The following is a 14,842-nucleotide window of genomic DNA, read 5'->3' on the forward strand; positions in this document are numbered from 1 at the left end:
AGCGGTCCCTTTCTCTTACTTGTGTTGAGAGTTGACTCAACTCTCATACTACAAACAGGAAAGCAGATGCCCACAGAGGGCGATTGGTACATCAAAACGCAAATCATTCCTGAATGACAGAAACAAGCTGTAAGTTCCATGAAGGAAAGAATTCGTGTCTGTTTGCTTCATTCACTGTTGTATCCCAGAACAGTGCCGGACACATGGTAGGTGCTCAATTAATATTTGCTGAGCAAATGAATAAACCAGAGAGTCCTAGCTCAGAGTCATTTTTTTTCCTCTTTCAATAGTCAATTGTAAATTCCATGCTAAATTCACGTCTTAGAATCCTTGGACACAAAACACTATGATAACACAGCTACAATCCAGATTAAACATGTATCAAATAGGCTTGGGCTTATAAGGCACCTAAATTTGGCAAAAAAGAAATATACATATCTATATATGTACGTATATATATGTGTATATATGTATGTATGTATATATGTGTATATATATGCAAAATATAAATATATAAATAAGTATACAAATATATATAATTGCAAAACAAATCTTAAAGATGATGGTGAAAGCATGTTTGATCACCCCACCTCGCGTCCCTGTGGCTTTAAACCTTGTTGGGCCCGTACGAAGGCATTTCTCATGGAATTATTCCAGATGCCCTCTATTCTCATTCCGTCCACCAGTATCATGGTCATCCCTAAAGCCTTATTAAGACACATGTACTTTGAGGCATATTTCAATAGTTCGGGTAGTAGCTTCAGGGATGAGAGCTATGCGCAATAACAGAATGTACCTAGCTTTTGACATTAAAATTGTTATTTACATTTGGGACTTTTTGCTGTGATGTGGCATTATAATGAGGGTAAACTTTTCTTTTGAAAAGATGGATATGATTCTGGGATAAAAATGAACACTGGTTAATAAAACCACAGATAAGTATACCCTTGTACGATGCCATTGTGTTTAGGCAATAATTCAAATACGTCTGCCTTGTGGGGGACTCCCCTGCTCCCCAGCACATGAGGCAACATCTTCCTGAGAAAAACATAGTTGAAGAGATGGGTGCAGATCCCGGCTGTGTATCAACCATTGTGATATGCCTTTTTATTGTATATAAAATGAGGATACAAGGAAAATCATTTATTCATTTATTGAAAAAACGGTCTTGAAACTCCTGATATGCCATGCACTGGAAGTTTAATTGCTGTCTACAGTAAAGGGAAGAGCAGTCATCAGTTAGCTAGTTTATCTGGGTGACTGGTGGGTGAGTGGATGGATAGATAGGTGGGTGGGTGGATGAACGAATGGGTCGGTGAGTGGATGAATGAACAGCCAGATAGACAAAAGGACGGTAGAGAGTCTTTCTTTGTATTTCCGGGATCACACCCACCCCAGCCCCAACTTCATCCAGGAAAAAACAGTCCAATTTTCCTTAGAGAATCAATCTCCTCGCTCTCTGTCGATATGGTTTATGTGAATCTGGCCCGATCTCTGACCAGTGGACCATTCTGGCCAATGAGACCACTGAGACGAGGCAGAACCCATCAGCTCTCGTTCTAGAACTAGGGCAGGCCTGACCTAGAGAGAGGCAACTCTTCTCTGCTAGATTTGGATTTGGGAGGGTATAAGCCGGGCTCTGCTTAGTGGGTCATGGGTGCACACAGAGAGAGTGTGCCTAGGAGTGAAGCTGCCAGAGAGGAAAGCAGAGATTGAGAAAAGGGAAAGTCAAGCACCGCGTCAATGACTTGAACATCTGACTTCTGTCATGCCTGAACTGAACACCTGGGCTTTTGAGTTCATGTGAGATTTTACATCTCCCCTTCTTTTTTTTCATATTTTTTTTTCTTTTGGTCTCTTGCAATCAAAAGAGTTCTAAATAACACAGACACGTAACCCAGGAGAGGGACCCAGTTATTACACAATATGCTGGAGAAGATGAAAAATGGAATCAGCTACAACATCCCCCCTCACTACCTCCTGGATAAGTGAGCACAGTCTCTGGGCCACGTGTGACCTGCCTAAATGCTGGGATACAGTCCATGATCTAATTTCATGTTGAACCATCTAAAAGCCAACTCCATGGGCCTACTTCTCAAGTATGCCCAAAGATTAGCCTTTTTGTGGCCAGAAAGCCATGTCAAATCATTAATCGAGTGAGTAAGCTCTGTTTTGAGAATGTCCCCGTTCCCGCCAAGAAACTCAATAAAACCATTTTCACTTTGAATTCACTTTGAATGAACCAAAAGAATGTGACCGGAAAACGTGCTTATTTTCCCCAAAGCAGTCCTTTGTGCAAAAGGTTGCTCAGCATTGTTGTTGGAAGAGGATATTTTCCAAAGGTCTTCTCAGCTTTTAAACCCTTGGATTGCATGAAAAGACTGGAGAGAAACTTCTCTTTGCATCATCATGTAATATCCTCCAAGCTCAACTCAGTGCCTGGCACAGAGGACATTCTCAATAAGTATTTGACAAATAATTAATGAAAAATGTTTAACCCTTCTGTAATCCCTGTCTGTTCACTTAGGGGGACCCCAGTGGAGAAGGATCTTAAGAGGTAGTTAGATTCCAAAGTCATCGTATGAGGAAACAACCATGGAAAAGCATAATTTCACTTAAAAGTCCTCTAAAATTATCCATGCCGTGAGGAAGTGGATAGTTTCTCAGTGTGTGCTACACAGTCCATTTTGCCTCTATCTGGCAAAGATCACTGTGTCTTGGGCTGAACCACCGATCAGGAGGTTGAGTCGTGTTGAAGGGATCATAGTGAAGAAAAATAGCAGTCTGACACTCGGCGTGGGGAGATGCTCATACTGCAAGAGCCAGAAGGACAAAAGGGGGATCTTAGAGTCAGATTTTCCATCTCCTGCTTTCTCAGGCTATGAGTGCAATGGAAGTTGAAATAAGCTATATGATTTAAAAGATTCTCCCTCCTCTGGGTTGGCCTCCTTCTCTTTCTTCACTTTCTCTCTCCCTTTCTGTCCCTCCCCTGCCCCTTGCTCTCCCCGCTATCCACCTCAGAGAATATAATTTGAATAAGTACAATATACTTCTTGCTGCAACTAGGAAGTATTCTTAAAAATTCACAGATTAATGGCTGTCCCTGGTAAAGGGCACAAAAAAGGAGATTTCCCTCCATCTCCCAATGCCCGTCCTAACAGAACATTCTAGGGTTGATAGAAAGTATTCTTTGCAAGCTTCTTCCTTCCATATTCAGTTGATCTTGAGGAAGCAGAAAGATCGGAGGGAAGTGCTACAAGCAAGCTCCACATTAGATGCTAAAACCACTATGATTCATTCTTTTTCCATCCAAATAAAATCGTGTCTTTACAGTAAATGTGATGAATGGAAATGGTATCCTCAGAGATTTATATATATCTTGTGGGCTTTTTTTTTTACTCCCCTTTTCCCTCTCTTCTCTCTCTCTCTCTTTTTTTTTTTTTTTTCATTTTTGCAGTGCAACAAAGTTCACAAGGAAGGATTTTATAGAAAATCCATGTCTGGGGATTTATTCAGGTCTTTGTCATAAATTATGGCAACATAGAACCAGTCTCTTGCTATACAATTCCAAATATTTCAACAAGGTGATTACAATAAAGTCCACAGCTCTCTTCAGCTGGAGTAGGGCTGGTGAGCCCAGCTGCTCTCCCAATACGAGGGAGACAAACGCGCCACAAAGGCTTCCTTTGATGAGAAGGCAAAGCTGGGTTTTGGAAGGGAAGGCAGTTCTTTCCCCCCAAAGAATACTATGTTGAAATAGAATTATCTTTTTGAAACCTAGATCTGCATCAATGGGCCATGGAAATGACAGCACGCAAGACAAAAGAGTTTCTCTGGATGAAACATGACCTCACCCCTTGGTTCATCTTTGCAGTTAATATGATGACCTTTAAAATCGAGTTGCCAAGAATTGGACAAAGTTAAAAAAAAAATCAAGCAAGAAAGCCCAGCAAAGATCATAAGGAGTAGTTTAAATACCTGTTAATTGGGAACCCTGTCATCTCTGACCTACAGCATAAACCAAGGGAGTAGATGAGCCACTTTCTCCACCATTTCTACATAATAATCAAATGTGAGAATCAAGAATCACTTTGATGAGCTGTTTCCAATCTGGGCCAAATCTCTGTGGCCGTCCAGTCCTTGATTCGGTCTCCATGGAGGCCACCAGGCATGGTCAGTGGTCCAGCTGACCAGCTCACATTGGCAGAGTGGTCCCCTCCATCCTCTAGATGATGCTGTCGGTTAAATTCAGCTTTGAATAGGAACTTGTGGGTCTTTTCAGTTCCAAGGGCTAAAGTTTTATCTGGATTGTCTGCCTTGGTCCTTCGCGTCTCAACACTACTGCCACCTCCTCCAGAGGTCCCCCTTGGCCATTTTATCAAAAGACTCTTTCCAGACCCCAGTCACCAGTACTATCCCCCATCTTATTTTCATCATGGGTTTTAAAGATTTATATGTCCTCATCAACATCCTCATGTATCTGTATGTTGTTGCTCTCCTCCCCTAGAACCTAAGCTCTGAGAACCTGTCTGTCTCGTGTACCATGGCGGTCACAGTACCTCGGACAGTGGCTGGATCCAGGCAGTTGCGGAGAAAAAATGTCAATAAGGGAATGGCTGTCCTTTCTAACAAAAGCTTTTACGCGTTCGCCTTATTTTGTGTAAGCCAAATGAATGGAAATCTGGTATTATATTCTTGAATAATCTAAAAGATTCTCCCACTTGAAATTCCAGCAGAGAATCCTACAGCCAGCTCCACCCTCTTACCTTCGGGAGTGCCACAGGTACAGGTGGAAACCGCGGAGGGCCCTGTGGCAGGTCAGGCTTCTGGAAGCAGATGTTGAGTTGGGGTCTAGGGTCTGAGGTGTTAGGAATCTCCACCTGGGAGAGGAAGGAGCAAGAAGCAGGTGGGAGCTACAGTAAGAATTGGAATCATAAGGCAGGCAGGGCTTAGCTCTGGAGCAAGTACCAGGTCACACTGGAGTGATGCGAGTGGGTCCTTAGCTCATACCCCTGTTTCATTAAGTCACAGGCTATGTGGGCTGACCTGCAGCCAAGGCCAACCTTGAAGGAACTGATAGCTGGGGGCGATCTTCCAGCCACACTCCCTAGAACCGGGCAGCGAGTCCCTCCTCAAAAAGGACACTGGGAGAGGACACCTCCCCTGCATTCCGAGGTTGCAGATTTCAAGCTGAAACCTGTGCACTTTCAGAAGTCTGGCCACCGGTGTCCACTGAGTTCCTGCTGTCTTCGAAGATGAGCCACAAATAGTCTAATTCCTAAATTAGAAGTCACGTCCTGTAAGTGCTTGCTGACTTGGCAGCAGCAACACTGACATAATTTCACAAATAATGATGTTATCCGAGGCAAAAGTTGCATTAGATCAATTACCACTCTATTTTGGTGCCATTTGAGTAGCTCTCAGTGTTTATTTCAGTTCGCCTATTTTTAAACCAAAGCTCTCAGGCTTCTGAACCACAACCATGAGTATACCTTCCTTATCCAGTCCTTGATAGCATCTGGCTCACATTTTGAACTGAAGACAATGATTTGAATACCCTGCCCCCAGTCTCTCTTCTCAGTTCCCTTTCTTCGTGTCCTTTAATTGGCGGGGGGGGGGGGGGGATGTTGTTCAGCTACAAAGACAGTCCAAAACTTAAGGCTCAAAACAAAAGAGAGAATATTGTTATTTTAGGAGATTGAAAGGCAATTAACTTAAACTGTGATGGGAGAAGGTTTGGGCTGGATTGGAGGATATTTTCATATTGGAAAAGGATGTGGAACCCTAGTGGGGCTGGACTGTCAAGAAATGTCCGTAACCTAAGACGCACTCCCATGTGGCTGGTGTTACGGGTTGAACTGTGTGGCCCCCAAATTCATATGTTGAAGTGCTGATGTCTGTATCTCAGAATGTGACCTTATTTGGAAATAGAGTCATTACAGAGGTTGAAATGTGGTCATTAGGATAGGTGCTCATCCCTTAGTGTCTTATAAAAAGGGGGCATTTAGGCAGAGGGAAGATGGTGTGGAGAGACACAGGGAGAAGACCATTGTCATATGGGCTGAATATGTGTGTCCCCCCCACCACCACTACCCGCCCCACCCTACAAAGGAAAAACCCCAGTCCTCCTGCCATGCATCTCCTTTGCTCTCATACGACTACCACACAACGCTTCAGACACAAGAGGTGGGGCTCTTCCCACACCACCAAGCAATTCCGGGACACAGCTGGATGTCCTACAACTCAATTCTGACACTGTGTACCTGGAGCTAGCATCATATCCCCAGGGTAAGGGCTTGGTCCCACAAGGACTGCCTCTTCTCCCAAGTAGTAGGTCCCCAGATTACCCACAACTTCTGTCCCACTTGGCTACAAATCAGAGGTTCCCATGACCTCCCCCACGTGGGTCCCATTATTTGCCATAACAACTCACGGAACATAGGGCAACACTTACTTACCTCAAGCAGTTTATTAAAGGGTATGACAAAGGATACGGATGGATAGTCAGATGAAGAGATACATCGGGTAAGGTCTGGGAGGGTCCCAAGCACAGGAGTTTCTGTCTCTCTGGAATTGGGCTGTGTCACCCTCTCAGGCATAGACATGTTCCCTAATCTGGACTCTCCTAAAACCCATACTATTGGGATTTTATGGAGGCTTCCTCAAGTAGGCACGACCTAATACTAACTCTGTTTCTACCCCTCACCCCTCTCTCCTCTCCGGAGAATTAGGCAGGTAGGGTGGGGTGGGGGGCTGCTGAAAATTCCAAGCTTCTAATCATGACTTGGCCTTTCTGGTGACCAGCCCCCACCCAGGAGCCACCAGAGTCGCCTCAGTAGAACAAAAGATGCTCCCAGCACTCTTACCACTTGGGAAATTATAAGGGTTTTAGGAGCTCTGTGTGAGGAACCAGGGGCAGAGACCAATGTAAGCATTTTCTATCATCTCACACCTTCAAATATGTTGAAGCCCACGCCCCCCATGTGATGCTGTTTGGAGGAGAGCCCTTTGTTGAAGCTTCTCAGGCTCTGGCTCTTTGTTGAGGCAGCCCTAGCAAACTAGCCCAGCGGGGATAGATCAGGAGAACACTGGCTGCATGAGCTGTACGGCTCGCCCTAGTTCCAGGGTGGAGGGGTCTCCAAGTCTCAGGAAGCAGAGAAACTTGGAGAATGAAGTCCTGCTATTGTGCGGGGGACCCAGGAGGAAATAAGAAAAGCACTTCCCTGTGCTTTTTCTCTGCTCTCCAGCATTATCTTTGTCTTTCCATTCCCTGCTCCCCCGCCCCGGTCTGTCTCAGAATCTGTTAGACAGTAGATGTGTGGGCTCCATGATTCAGTGCCCTCGGGTATGAAATGAGCATGATAAAACCGTCAACATGGAAGGCTGATCGGAGGATTCCAAAGGAATCGTACATGCGCGTGCAGTGTGGGCATATAGTAAGTGTTCAGCAAACAGACACCACGACTGCCATTACTATGTCAGCAAAAACCTTATGTTATACTTAATCGTTATCATCCATCACTGTATGTAATGAGTAGAAATTATAATTAATGGGTGGATTGTTACTATTTTTGGCAAACCAAAGTCCTCCTTTAATCTGTCTCACTCCTGGGATGTGTCAAGGGTCACATAGGCCTGGGGTCAAAGCCTGGCTCTACAATTTATAAGTGGTGGGCCCCAGGTAAGCGCTTAAGGGGTCTGTAGGGATGGATGTGAACGGGGTCCCAGAACACACTGAAAGATTGCAGGGGGTGGAGGTGGGGATGGGGCCGGGGAAACAGCCATCCTGATGAAGAAGGAGTTGAGTGGGAAAAGAAGGTGGGGGACCCTGTAATGGGGTGGCTTTTTTTTTTTAATTTATTTATTTGAGAGAGAGAGAGAGAACAGGCCCAAGTGGGTGGAGGGGCAGAGGGAGAGAATCTCCAGCAGACTCACGCTGAGCTCGAGCCCAACTCAGGACTTGATCTTGTGACCCATGAGATCTTGACCTGAGCCCAAACCAAGAGTCAGACACTCCACTGACTGAGCCACCCACACGCCCCTGTAACTGGGTGGTTTTAGAACATCTGGATAACTTTGGGGAAGAGGCAAAAGGAGTGATGAGTTTCTTTCCTATGCCCCTGCCCACCCCCCCTCCAGTTTGTTAGTATGGAAGATGGAGCCCTTCGTGCTTAGCACCCGACTCTTGATTATCTCTTTGGCGATAAAGATCATGAACATCTTCAAGTCCTCCAGGGTCCAGAGAGCATTCCAACTATTGTGATAATAAAAATTTGGGTGTTTTTTTGTTGTTGTTGTTTATTTTTCTTCTTGCCTACGTTGTTGATTTGAATCCTGTTCTGTGCCAGGACCTTTGGTAACTAGCCATGTTGGACATATTTTTTATTTCCTTCACAATTCCATAATGTAGACAGTCCTGTTACCCCATCTTGGAGAGATAAGAAAACCCAGGCTTCGAGAGGCAAAGTAGCTTGCTCGAGGTTCCATGGCTAGTAACCCCTGTATTCATTTGCTAGGGCTGCCATACAAAGTACCACAGGCTGGGTGGCTTAAAAGGCAGAAATTTTATTTTCTCATCGTTCTGGGAGCTAGATGTCCCAGGCAAAGGTGTCAACAAGAATTGTCCCTTCTCAGGCTTCTCTTCTTGTCTCGTAGATGTCCGTCTTCTCCCTGTGTCTTTACATGGGTTTTCCTCTATACATGTCTCTGTCCACATTTCCTCTTGCGGAGGGCACCACTCAGAGTGGATGACCTCCATGACCTCATTGTAACTTAATCATCTCTTTAAAGACCCTAAACCAAATACAGTTACCTTCTGAGTTACTGGGGTTAGGATTTGTACATATGACTTTTTGAGAGGCACCACTGAGTCCCTAACAACCCGCCATCTGTTTGCATGTGTCCTCAGGTGGAAAACCTGTAACACTGTTAAAGCCACATGGTTTCTGGTATGACCACTAATGGCAGTGAATTATAGGTAGAGAAGTAGTCGTTTTCAGTTACTCTGATGACACCAGGGAGAAAGTCTTAGCCATCTTCTTTACCCATTCATCTAGCCATGGACACTTGGGCTGCTTCCATATCTTGGCTATTATAAATAATGCTGCTATAAACATAGGGGTGTGTATATCCTTTTGAATTAGTGTTCTTGTGTAGTTTGGGTAAGTGCCCAGTAGTGCGATGGCTGGATCATGTGGTGGTTCTATTTTCAACTTTTTAAGGAAGCTCCATGTTGTTCTCCAGAGTGGCTATATCAGTTTGCATTGTAGTAGTGTTCTCCTTTCTCCACGTCCTCGCCAACACCTGTTGTTTATTGTGCTTTTGATTGTAGCCATTCTGGCAGGTGGGAGGTGATATCTCATTGTGGTTTTGATTTGTATTTCCCCGATGATGAGCAATGATGAGCTCTTTTCATGTGTCTGTTGGCCATCTGGATGTCTTCTTTAAAGAAATGTTTGTTCATGTCTTCTGCCCATTTTTTTAATTGCATTATTTGGTTTTTGGGTGTTGAATTTTGTAAGTTCTTTATATATTTTGGATACTAACCCCTTATCAGATACGTCATTTGCAAATATCTTCTCCCGTTCCGTAGGTTGCCTTTTAGTTTTGTTGATTGTTTCCTTCACTGTGCAGAAGCTTTTTATTTATTTTTTAATTTTTTTAATTTATTTTTTTAAGATTTATTTATTTATCAGAGAGAGAGTGTGTGCACACACAGAGGGGAGGGGGCAGAGGGAGATGGAGAGAGACTGTCAAGCAGTCTCAGCCCACTTAGCATGGAGTCAGACACGGGGCTGATCCCACCACCCAGAGATCGCAACCCGAGCCAAAACCAAAAGTTGGATGCCCAACCCATTGCGTCACCCAGGCACCCCAGAAGCTTTTTATTTATTTTTTAATTTTTTTAATTTATTTTTTTAAGATTTATTTATTTATCGGAGAGAGAGTGTGTGCACACACAGAGGGGAGGGGGAAGAGGGAGATGGAGAGAGACTGTCAAGCAGACTCAGCCCACTTAGCATGGAGTCAGACACGGGGCTGATCCCACCACCCAGAGATCGCAACCTGAGCCAAAACCAAAAGTTGGATGCCCAACCCATTGCGTCACCCAGGCACCCCAGAAGCTTTTTATTTTGATGATGTACCAATAGTTTATTTTTGCCTTTATTTCCTTTGCCTCAGGAGACGTATCTAGAAAGAAGTTGCTACAGTTGATGTCAAAGAACTAACTGCCTGTGTTCTCTTCCAGGATTATTATGGTTCCAGGTCTCACATTTAAGTCTTTCATCTATTTTGAGCATATTCTTGTGTATGGTGTAAGAAAGTGGTCCAGTTTCATTCTTTTGCATGTTGCTGCCCAGTTTTCCCAAAACAATTTATTGAAGAGACTGTCTTTTTCCCATTGGGCATTTTTTCCTGCTTTGTTGAAGATTAATTGATCATATAATTGTGGGTTTATTTCTGGATTTTCTATTCTGCTCCACTGATCCATGTGTCTGTTTTTTTGTGCCAGTACCATACTGTCTTGATGATTACAGCTTTGTAATACAACTAGAAGTCCAGAATGTGATGCCTCTAGCTTTGCTTTTCTTTCTCAAGGTTGCTTTGGCTACTTGGGGTCTTTTGTGGTTCCATACAAATTTTAGGTTTTTCTTCTAGTTCTGTAGAAAATACTGTTGGTATTTTGATAGGGATTGCATTAAATGTGTCGATTGCTTTGGGTAGTACAGACATCTTAATAATATTTTTTCTTCCAGTCCATGAGCATGGAATTTTTCCCCCATTTCTTTGTGTCCTCTTCATCTTCTTTCTTTTTATTTTTTCCTCTTCAATTTCTTTCATCAGTGTCTTGTAGTTTTCAGAGTACAGGTCTTTTGCCTGTTTGGTTAGTTTTATTCCTAGATAGCTTATTATTTTTGGTGCATTTGCAAATGGGATTGTTTTCGTAATTTCTCTTTCTACTGCTTCATTATTGGAAATACAACATATTTCTGTCCATAGATATTGTACCCTGTGACTTTACTAAATTTGTTTATAAATTCTAGTAGTTTTTCGGTGGAGTCTTTAGGGTTTTCTCTATATAAGTATCATGTCATCTGCAAAGAGAGAAAGTTTTGCTTCTTCCTTAGTGATTTGGATGCCTTTTGTTTCGTTTTGTTGTCCGATTGCTGTGGCTAGGACTTCCAGGGCTATGTTGAATGAGAGTGGACTTCCGTATCTTGTTCCTGACCTTAGGGGAAGAAAGCTTTCAGTTTTTCCCCCATTAAAGATGATGTTAGCTGCAAGTTTTTCATATATGGCCTTTATTATGTTTATATTCCCTCTAAACCTACTTTGTTCAGGGTTTTTATCATGAATGGATGTTGTATTTTGTCAAATTGTTTTTCTGTGTCTATTGAAGTGATCATATGATTCTTATCCTTTCTCTATTGATGTGATGCATCACATTATATATCTGTCAATATATGATTGATTTTCATATATTGAACCACCGTTGCATTCCAGGAATGAATCCCACTTGATCATGGTGAGTGATTTTTTAATGTGTTGTTGGTTTCAGTTTGCTTATACTTTGTTGAGAATTTTTACATCTGTATTATCAGAGATACTGGCCTATACCTCACGTTTGTAGTGGTATCTTTATCTGGTTTTGGTATCAGAGTAATGTTGGCCTCATAGAATGAATTTGGAAGTTTTCTTTCCTTTTCTATTTTTTGGAATAGTTTAGGAAGAAAAGGTTTAATTATTCTTTAAATGTTTGGTAGAAATTTCCTATGAAGCCATCTGGTCCTGGACTTCTGTTTGTTGGGAAGTTTTTTGATTACTGATTCAATTTCTTGGCTGGTTATCAGTCTGTTCAAATTTTCTTTTTCTTTTTTTAGTCTGTTCAAATTTTCTGTTTCTTCCTGCTTCAGTTTTGGTACTTTATACGTTTCTAGGAATTTATCCATTTCTTCCAGGTTGCCAAGTTTGTTGGCATATAGTTTTTCATAATATTCTCTTATGATTGCTTGTATTTCTGTGGCATTGGTTGTAATTTCTTCTCTCTCATTGGTGATTTTGTTGATTTGAGTCCTTTCTCTTTTTTTCTTGTTGCGTCTGGATAGAGGTTTATCAATTTTATTGATTTTTTTTCCCCAAAGACCCAGCTTCTGGTTTTATTGATCTGTGTTATTACTTTTCTAGTTTTTATATCATTTGTTTCTGCTCTTATCTTTATTATTTCCTTCCTTCTGCTGGTCTTAGGTTTTGCTTGCTGTTGTTTTTCTAGCCCCTTTAGGTGCAAGGTTAGGTTGCTTGAGATTGGCCCATATTGCTATAATCTTTCCTCTTAGAACTGCTTTTGCTGCATCCCAGAGGTTTTGGAACTTTGTGTTTTCATTTTCATTTGTCTCCATGTACTTTTTTATTTCTTCTTCTATTTCCTTGTTGATCATTCATTGTTTAATAGCATGTTATTTAACCTTCATGTATTTGGGCCTTTCCTGATTTTCTTCTTGTGGTTAACTTCCACTTTCATGGTGTTGAGGTCAGAAAATAGGCATGGTGATTTCAACCTTCTTGAATTTGTTGAGGTTTGTTTTATGGGCTAATATGTGATCTGTTCTGGAGAATGTTCTGTGTGCACTTGAAAAGAATATGTATTTTGCTGCTTTAAGATGGAATGTTCTGAATACATCTGTTAAATCTATATGTTCCAGTGTGCTGTTTAAAGCCATTGTCTCCTTGTTGATATTCTGTTCAGATGATCTTTCCATTGCTGTAAGTGGGGTGTTAAAGTCCCCTACTATTGGGGCACCTGGGTGGCTCAGTTGGTTAAGCATCTGCCTTCAGCTCAGGTCATGATCCCAGGGTCTTGGGATCAAGCCCTGCATCAGTCTTCCTGTTCAGCTGGGGAGCCTGCTTCTCCCTCTCCCTTTGCCTGCTGCTCCACCTGCTTGTGCTCGTGTGCTCTCTCTCTCTGTCAAATAAATATATAAATAAATAAAGTCTTTTTAAAAAATAAAGTCCCCTACTATTATTTTGTCATTATCAATTAGTTCCTTTTAAGTTTGTTATTAACTGTTTTATGTATTTGGATGCTCTTATGTTGGGTGCATAAATATTTACAATTGTTATATCTTCTTGTTGGATTGTCCCCTGTATTATTGCCTAGTGTCCTCCTTTGTCTGATATAAATATTGCTACTCTGGCTTTCTTTTGACATCCATTTGCATGATAGATGCTTTTATATCCTCTCACTTTCCATCTGCAGGTGTCTTTAGGTCTAAAATGGGTCTCTTGTAGGCAGCGTATAGATGGGTCTTGGTTTTTTTCCATTCTTTAAGAGTGGGTCCATTTAAAGAAATAGAGGTAGTGAGTAGGTCAGACTAAGAGTGGTTGGCGGAGATGACAGTCTATAGGAGTTCCTACAGTGACTAAAGGTAGTGAGCCACTTGTCCCTACAGCAGCCACAGGCACTGCTGAAGCACGGAGAAGGAATCCATAAATCAAAGCCAGGAAGAAAAACTTCCCGAAGGAATGTCCCAGCTGGACTCAGGAGCATCTCGGGCTGTGACTCTGGAGTCCTGAGCCGGTGCTACCAATCTGACCAACCATTTCCCTCGCAAGGAGTGGGCCCCACCCACCTTGGTAGTTCTGCCCTTTTTAGCATGTGGCTTCAGAAACTCACTCTTTCTTCTCCCAAAAAGGGCTAAGAGCTTGTCAGTTTCAACGAAGCCTTTCCTTTTCTTAAACCAACCCGCCAAACAGTGCTGGGATGCTGCTCACCTTTTCACAGATTTTCCCAGAAGCCCATTGGGAAGGAGCTTGATGGGACAGGTGGGTTCCAACACCAGCTTTATGGCTGAGCAGCCACCAGTCTCCCAAAAGGTTTCATGACCTCCCTGGATCTCAGTCTTCTCATCTGCAGAATGGGACTAACTGTAGCCAGCTGTGCCAGTCAAGCGGGAAATCGCCTCTCCAGTGAGCTCCTGGCACCAGGTAGGCACTCAATACACAGTAGCTATTATTAGCTTCCCCCAAGGCAGAGAAATGTAAATGTGTACTTGCCAAGAGTTCTGGGAGTGTAGACAAAATCACCCCACCTCAGATGAAAATTTTTCCCAGCTTTAAGATTGGGCTTCTACTCTGTAATATATCCACATTGGTTTTAATATAAAAATAATGCTTTAAATTATCCCAGGGGCGCCTGGGTGGCACAGCGATTAAGCGTCTGCCTTCGGCTCAGGGCGTGATCCTGGCGTTGTGGGATCGAGCCCCACATCAGGCTCTTCCGGCTGGGGGCCTGCTTCTTCCTCTCCCACTCCCCCTGCTTGTGTTCCCTCTCATGCTGGCTGTCTCTATCTCTGTCAAATGAATAAATAAAATAAAAAAAAAACTATCAAGGACAATTAGTGCTCCAGGGAAGTATCCCCTGCCATGAGCCCATCATTCCCCTGGATATAAACAATCTGAGCTTTGAGAGGCATGTAGGGATTCCCTTTCATGTAAGGGTTCTCAACAAAGAGCAATTTTGCCCACAGGGTACATTTAGCAAAGTCTGGAGACATTTTTGGTCACAGCTTGGGGGTGGGGTGTGAGTGCTACTGGCATCGAGTGGGTGGAGATCAAGGATCTTCTAAACATCCTGCAGTGCAGAGGATGGCCCCCCACAACAGAAAAGTATCTGGTCCCACATGTCAAGAGCGCAGGCGTTCGTACCCTAGAGGTACCCGGAAGGCTTTGTTGTCGAAGCAAGACTGGCTGGTTTGTTCTCATTCTCTCCCCGCTCCTACCAATCCCTCCTTCATCATATCTCTATCTTCGAGTATTGTGGCCCTAAGTGTGGAGTAATGGGATG

At 43.0% G+C, this 14,842-nt stretch overlaps 1 protein-coding gene across 1 annotated transcript in view; it reads left to right on the forward strand.

Moving 5' to 3' along the window:
* The first annotated feature begins 1,926 nt into the window (after positions 1–1,926).
* XYLT1 (xylosyltransferase 1) overlaps positions 1,927–14,842 on the forward strand; it is a 35,058-nt gene continuing 22,142 nt past the window's right edge. Inside the window, exon 1 of the mRNA XM_057315116.1 lies at positions 1,927–1,988. Within this exon, the coding sequence (XP_057171099.1) occupies positions 1,927–1,988 (62 nt within the window). The remainder of the gene's footprint in view (positions 1,989–14,842) is intronic.

Source organism: Ursus arctos, unplaced genomic scaffold (genome assembly GCF_023065955.2).
Source record: "Ursus arctos isolate Adak ecotype North America unplaced genomic scaffold, UrsArc2.0 scaffold_2, whole genome shotgun sequence".
Lineage (NCBI taxonomy): Eukaryota > Metazoa > Chordata > Mammalia > Carnivora > Ursidae > Ursus > Ursus arctos.